This window comes from Onychostoma macrolepis, chromosome 03 (genome assembly GCF_012432095.1).
Source record: "Onychostoma macrolepis isolate SWU-2019 chromosome 03, ASM1243209v1, whole genome shotgun sequence".
Classification (NCBI taxonomy): Eukaryota; Metazoa; Chordata; class Actinopteri; order Cypriniformes; family Cyprinidae; genus Onychostoma; species Onychostoma macrolepis.
Window position 1 is genome coordinate 36,436,206 of NC_081157.1, and position 8,054 is coordinate 36,444,259.

An 8,054-nucleotide genomic window follows, 5' to 3' on the forward strand; every position below is an offset into this window, starting at 1 on the left:
CTGAGCCAGCTAAATTCATAGAGTGCAGTCAGACCAGTGCTCTATACTTGACCACTGGCTCACTGCATTCCCTACTTTCATCTGAGCAAGAGAGAGGGAGAGAGAGAATTGGGAGTGTATTGCAATTTGAAGGAAGCACAGAAAGCCATATAATAATAATAATAATACAATCAAAAAGGCACACAGGGATTCATTATTTTCTATTCACACCAACACATTACCATTTATATCATCTGTGTTCAGTGTCATAAGACACACTTATATCACCTGTAACTAATCTGGTACATATGCTCTATCTAACCTACATCTCTCTCGTCTCCCCTGAGGGATCAAGGCATCTGCCACAAGAAGAATGAAAGTGATGACAGACTCTGCAGGAGTATCTTTAGAGAGACATGAATACCTTCTGCACAGATTTGAAAGCACGGTTGAGCTGTCAACAGTATAACAACTATCTCTGATTTTCTGAGAAGTCAGCAAAAAAAAAAAAGAATCTGTATGATTTAGAGGAGGCTAAAAGTTTTATTGAGCATTGCATGTTCTTACTCATAGAGACTTCAATGAAATATTATAAATAGTTTACTTTTTTATTGTTTTTTATTCACTGGCAAGTTGGTTTTTCCCTGTTAAGCAAAATTCTAACAAATGTTTATGCTTCAGAACAACATGCTACACTGAAAAAAGGTTACCTACAAAAAAAGGTAACATCCAAATTATTCAAATCAAAGAAATATTTAGCATTCACTAAGTCATCCTAAATACATCAATTTATACCAACAAAACGTAAAAATGGCTATTTAAAGGATCAGTTCACCCAAAAATGAAAATCCTGTCATCATTTACTCGCATATTAAAAAAAAAAAAAAAAAGTTGATGGTCCCCACTTACTTCCACAGTATTTTTTTTTCCATACTATGGAAGTCAATGTGGACCATCAAATGTTTGGTTATCCATATTCCTCAAAATATCTTCTTTTGTGTTCATCAGAAAAAAGAAACTCATTCAGGTTTGGAATAACCTTTTTGTGTTGTGGCCTAAATGTTATAGAGTTGGACTTGTAACCTGAAGGTTGTGGGTTTGAGTCTCAGGTCCGGCAGGGATTGTAGGTGGGGGGAGTGAATAACCAGCACTCTCTTCCACCTTCAATACCATGACTGAGGTGATTGAGACCCTTGAGCAAGGCATTGAACCCCCAACTGCTCCCCGGGCGCTGCAGCAATATGGCTGCCCACTGCTCCGCGTGTGTGTGTGTTCACTACTGTGTGTGTGCACTTGGATGGGTTAAATGCAGAGTACAAATTCTGGGTCACCATACTTGGCCACATGTCACTTCACTTTACTTTCACTTTTTAAGGCAACAATTGCATGTTACTTTTTAAAATGCAATGGGCTAAGGAATATCAACTTCATTTAAAATATATTCTTTCACCATATAAATGAAGTTAAAGTATTCAGTAAATACATTTTTCCTTTGATATTTTTACTGGTTAAAAAAAGAAAAGAAATGATGGGACAGTTTCTGTACTTCTTGAGATTTTAGGGTGGATCTACTTTCCTTTCCCTTCATCTGTGTCATGACATCATCTCCAGGGGAGTTGAATTACTGGTCTATATCTTTCGGGGGATTCCAGCGTTGCGAGTGTGTGTGCACCGTATGAGCATTTGCGTTTGACTACATGTTTGGAGAGATTATCTGTAGGAGAGGACATATCATTTTACTGTTAACACTCATAAACACACATACCTACACACAACATTTTCCATTAACACACAGGCTTTCTAGTTTACCATCGTACTATTTGAGGTATCTGTATCCTCCAACAGGATTATGTGTGTGTATTTAACAGATGTAATGGAGAGCGTGTATGTGCAAAGCAGCGGTTCTCAGCTGGTGGGCTGTGACTAAACATGGTTTATGCTGACTACATTGTGTTTTGTGCAGTGAATTGTTAGCTGCATTTCAGGGATGATATAAATAAATGTCAAAGTTTGATTTTTAGGACAATTTTGTTACTCTTATACATTAAACAATTTAGGTTTGGTTGCCATTTGATGTCCATTGTAAAGTCTGGGTTTTGATGCAAAACCAGCTGAGAATAAAGTATATTTTGTTGCAGACACCAAAGGATTGTGAAAAAAGCCAGCTAAATGCTTGTTTGAATACACAAAAATATATAAAAAAACAGAATAGGGAAAATCACCTCTGCATTATAAATGTCCTGAGTGTGGACTTGTATGTACAGTAGGCTACAGTATCATAATGGCTATTTATTCATTCAGAACACAGATGATTAGATGATAATGCAGAAAGATGAAAATGTATTTGCAGTTATTTTGGGATTCTTATTTTGAGGCTTAAGCATAGCATTACGTGTGCCTTCTCAGCCGATGTGATTTACAAGTTATACTTATAGTTGCTTAAGTAAGCAAGCATCTGCTGAGGACATGACTATAAAGCTTGTAGATGTGAAACTGCATTTAAAACAATTTGAAACAGCATTTTATTTAATTTTTTTCTCTTTGAAAATAAATTAATACTTTTATTCAGCTAGGTCTAGGATGTATTAAATTAATCTAAAGTAGTAAAAGACATTTACCGTATAATGTTACAAAACATTTCGAATAGAAATAAATGCTGTTCTTTTGAGCATTCTGTACATTTAAGAAGAAAAAAATATATCATGCTTACACAAAAAAATATTAAGGAGCATGACTATTATAAGAAATGTTTCTTGAGCACCAGTTAGCATATTATTTTCTGAAGGATAATGTGACACTGAAGACTGGAGTAATGGCTGCTGAAAATTCAGCTTTGCCATCACAGGAATACACTGTAAAATATTTTCAAATAGAAAACAGATATTTTAAATTATATTTCACAATATTAATTATTATACTGTACTTTTTGATCAAATAAATGCAGCTTTCTCTAATAAGCATTAAACATTTGAGCAAAATTTTATATACACTTTTCCCAATTCGTTGACCTAAATGTTAAACACAAAATCTTAACTCGTTGACATTTTTATGTATAAATTCTAAGGGAAATAAAGTGGTGAAAATAAAAACGGGGTATGAAGTACACACACGGAAAGTGGTGCATGTTAAATGAGCAAGATTTGGCGTAAAGGGAGAAGGCAAACATTGTATGAGGTGCAGCGCATGAAATTGGCTGCCCAGGGGCATGCATTAGATTAGAAACCTGAGCTCACAAACATACACTCACAGGCCAAAGCAAAGCAGACATGAAAATCAGTCAGCCTTACATGGATTCAGACAAAGTTAGTGGAGTAAAAACCTGCACCTTTGAAAAGTTTTGTACTGATCACTAACAGATTTCAGTAAAGCAGGCTGGTTTGTGTCGTGCACACACACACACGTTTACTTAGCTATCTAAATGGGGACATTCCATAGGCGTAATGGTTTCAATACTGTACAAACCTTATTTTCTATTGCCCTACACCAACCCTTCACCTAAACCTACCCCTTACAGGAAACTTTTTTACAATTTCAGAAAAACTTTGTTTAGTTTATTTTTAAACCCGTTTTACAAATGAGGATGTCCCCAAAGGGAGGTTTTTGGAGATTTTGTCAGGTTTGCCTCACTTTTGGGTACAAATTTGTCCCCAAAATATGGTTAAGTAGGCACACACACACACAGTCTGGTATATGTGGTTTACGGGGACTCTCCATAGGCGTAATGGTTTCTATACTGTACAAACTGTATGTGCTATTGCCCTACACCTAAACCTACCCCTTACAGGAAACTTTGTGCATTTTTAGATTTTCAAAAAAACGCCATTTAGTATGTTTTTTAAGCCTTTTGAATTACAGGGACATAGGCAGTGTCCTCATAAACCACCTTCAAATTGTAATACCTCTGTCATACCCATGTCATTAAACAAATTTGTGTCCCCGTAAACCACAAATACCAACACACACACACACACACACACACAAACACAATCATTTCATCATGTGCTTTCCATTTTTCCTCTGCATGCCTCAGCTCTCAGGACCATGCGAGAACCATTTGCTCCTCAACGGCTGCCTGTTTCACACTACAATCAAAAAAAGAAAATGCAGCACACACTCTCTCTGACGCACATACAACCGTTCCAAACTCTGAGTTTAGGGTAGTGTTTGTGGAAAAAGAGTCCTAAGATCTGGTAGAAATATGAAGAACAGGCAATTACAGACATATGGATTACATATTTGAAAAACAGTGAATTATTGCAGTTGCTTTTATGCTAAAACAATTAATCCAAAAATGAAAATTCTGTCATTTACTCCCCCTTCGTGTTGTTCCACACCTATGACTTTCATTCTGTGGAACACACACAAAAAGAGACATTCTGAAGAACTTGTTTTTTTAGTCCATACAATGAATGTCAAAAACAACATTAGACTTCACTGGCTTTCATTTAAGGACAAAACATTTTTTCTACAAAATATTCTTTTATTTTCCACATAAGACAAAAACATACTGGTTTGAAACAACATGAGGGTGAGCAAATGACAGAATATTTCTTTTTAGGTGAACTATACTTTAAATCCACAATAAATATTATGGAAACTGTTTTCCTTTCACTTCTGAACTAAATAATTTTTAAAAAGAATAGAAGTATTATTTACAACAACTTTAATTTGAAACAGAGCAAACATGAGTATAGAAGATATGAAAGAGAGACTAGTGGCTACACATTTTAGATATTACAGAATATCAAATTTTGAAAAACAAAAAATGCAGACTTGCTTAAATACATATATATAATAATGTTCAAATACAGATTTTTACAAATATTATGTACAATGTTTTAATTACATTTAACACAACTGCCTGCCGTATATTAGACAGCAGGCTCTCGAGCTCTCCTCCCCCCATGGCTCTCATTGCTCTGTCGTTTGTTGAATTCCCAGCTGGTATCTCACTTTCCAAGTTGAGTTTTTATGGCCAGCAGCTTATGAGAAAAAACAGGGGGGCAACAGAATGGGGGAGGAAAACATTTCTGCACTTGGTATCAAATTGGCCATGTTTGTTTGGGGAAGTCAAGTGGTTTACGTCCCATTTCTCTTTCCACTTGAAAGTCTCTGCTAGTCTAAAAATAAGTGTAACTGCTTTCAAAATACTGACAATCAAAGGCACTTTAGTATGTTTTTGTAGTTCTAAAATCATTATTGCATGGAAATGTAGACCCCGATTTCCTGTTTCAAACGGTGGTCTCCCCTTGTCCACCACTGGTCAAACGCGTGTAGAACTTCCTCCAAGACTGCAGCGTCTTCCCCGACCAGATCCAGAATCCCGAAGTGATCCCTACAATGAGAGTCATGAGGTACTTGATCATGAAGACGGTGAAGTCGGGGGTCATGTGAGGAGCGGCTTGCATGGGGCACGGGATGGCCAGGCTCTTACAGTTTGTACTGATCCAGCTCTTCTCCCAGTGCTGCCTAAAGGCCTGCTCGTAAAAAAAGCAAGCAATGACGATGGTGGCCGGGACGGTGTAGAGAACCGAAAACACACCTATGCGGACCATCAGGCGCTCCAGCTTCTCAGTCTTGGTTCCGTCGTGCTTCATGATGGTGCGGATACGAAACAGGGACACGAAGCCGGCGAGCAGGAACGAGGTGCCAATAAAGAGGTAGATGAAGAGAGGGGCCAACACAAAGCCCCTCAAGGGATCCAGATTGTTCAGGCCCACAAAGCAGACGCCACTTAACACATCTCCATCGATTTGCCCCATGGCCAGGATGCTAATAGTCTTTACAGCTGGAACGGCCCAGGCAGCCAGGTGAAAGTACTGTGAATTGGCTTCAATAGCCTCATGGCCCCATTTCATACCAGCCGCCAGGAACCAAGTGAGAGACAGGATGACCCACCAAATCGAAGACGCCATACTGAAGAAATACAGCATCATGAACAGAATCGTACACCCTTCTTTCTTCGTACCTTGAACAATGGTTTTATAGCTGTCAGGAAAAAAGCTCTCGTTGCACACGACTTTGTCCCCAAGAAAGTAACCAGCGATATACGCAACGGAAACCATGGTATAGCAGCCGGACAAGAAAATAATAGGACGTTCTGGGTATTTAAAACGCTGCATGTCCACTAAATACGTGGTTACGGTGAAAAACGTGGATGCACAGCAGAGAGAGGACCAGATGAGGATCCAAATCCGTGCAAATTCAATCTCCTGGTCCGTGAAGAACATATAAGCCCCATGTGTTCTGGAGGACTCGCATGGAGCGCCGCAATCCAGCTCGCCCAGGAACTTATAACTGAGGTAGGAAGGCACTTTGAGCACTGACGGGCAGCGGAAGGGCTTGTCCGGCGAGGAGTACAGCTGAACACCGGGCGTTCCTGGAACGGGCATGTGAACGGGCGACACTGTAGCCACGGAGTCATTCTGGCCCACACAGATGTGTCCGTCTCCCAGCACTGGGAAATGTTCACATCTCAGCCGCTCTGGCCACTGGAAGCCAAACTTGTTCATGAGGGCCTCGCAGCCGTGCTTTGCCCTCTCGCAAATGGAGCGGCATGGTGGGATGGCTTTCTCCAAAACCGTGCACACTGGCGCATACATGGAGCACAGGAAGAACTTGAGTTCAAGAGAGCACTGTACCTTGACCAGCGGGTAAAACTGGTGGACCTCCAGCCCAGCATCCTCTTGGTTGTAGTGTCCGACCAGATTTGGCATTATGGTTTGGTTGTAAGCGATGTCCGTGCACAGGGGGATGGTTATGGGCTGACAGAAGCCGTGGTCAGGAACGGCTATCCCACTATCTCCGTGATACTGTCCAGACGCCACGAAACAGCACGGCAACACCAGTGCCAAAAACACACACAAACTTCCACTCGCCTGCATTGTCCCGGAAAGTTCCGCCTAACTTTCACTGAACACAACGGGAGTCCACAAACTACGCTTTTGGCGACATGTTATTTGCTAATCGAAAACAAAAAGTCTCGCGAGCTAGTTTAAATCGCATACTTTGTGAAGAATATCTGTTGCGCGCAGGAGCGACTGCGTGACTTTTCCCCCTTTGTCCGTCAGACTGTTTCAAGTTCCCCCTGGGCTACCTCTCGCTGACTTTAAAGGGAGTATGAGAAGGAGGAGGGATTTCGGGGGTCTTGAAACAGATTTCTCTACCCTAAACCCCCATTACAAGGTCTTCAGACCAATTGAATCGCTCAAGACCCATATCAACACCATATGCCATTAGTCATCTGAAAACATAGAGCATTTTTAAAAAAGTTTTTATTCGGGTGAGAGTTATGGTATGGAAGAATGAGGGAACGGGAATTTGGAAATTCTCTTTTCTGAAAAAACAAAACAAAATACGTCTTATACAAAATAACATCTATCTATCTATCTATCTATCTATCTATCTATCTATCTATCTATCTATCTATCTATCTATCTATCTATCTATCTATCTATCTATCTATCTATCTATCTATCTATCTATGAGATGGGTAGTGGTGACATCTTGTGGCTATGGGTTGTTAGTAACATTCGCTTTATTTATTTTTTTTTTGTGTGTGTGTTTTAAATTAAAATATATCACATTTTTATATCAAAAGTATTTTAAAGTAGGCTAGTAATACTGATAATAGTGATATATTAAGGATAAGAATACACAAACAAATGCATGTAGCTTTTATTTATAATATTGTAGTAGTGCCAGCTGTTCAGTCTGGATTGACAGGACTTGATAGAAGACAAGGCTAATTAAGAAATAAAATGTTTAGAAACAGAGCGAGAGAGAAATGAATAACTATTGGGAAAATCTTTACTTGTCACACAATTTCTGAAACCTGATACTCAAACACCAGAGCCACACACCAAATCTGCAAAACCATACACTTAATTCTCGGCCTTTGACTCAGTTTTCAATTTCATAAAACACTTTTTCCAAAACACAACACACAATTCTCTATGTAACACACAAAAAAACTAACAGGAATTAATATTATGGCAAAGGTGTTTGCAAATGTTTGCTTTTGAGATGTGTTTGTGATGTTTTGAATGCAATGCTTAATTTTCCAAGAGATGTGA

General features: G+C 39.1%; 1 protein-coding gene across 1 annotated transcript; it reads right to left on the minus strand.

Annotated features, from left to right (window-relative positions):
• Positions 1–4,625: 4,625 nt before the first annotated feature.
• On the minus strand, positions 4,626–7,073 carry fzd2 (frizzled class receptor 2). The gene has a single exon (XM_058771875.1). The coding sequence runs from the start codon at positions 6,861–6,863 to the stop codon at positions 5,211–5,213; it is 1,653 nt and encodes a 550-aa protein (XP_058627858.1). The 5' UTR covers positions 6,864–7,073; the 3' UTR covers positions 4,626–5,210.
• Positions 7,074–8,054: the final 981 nt, after the last annotated feature.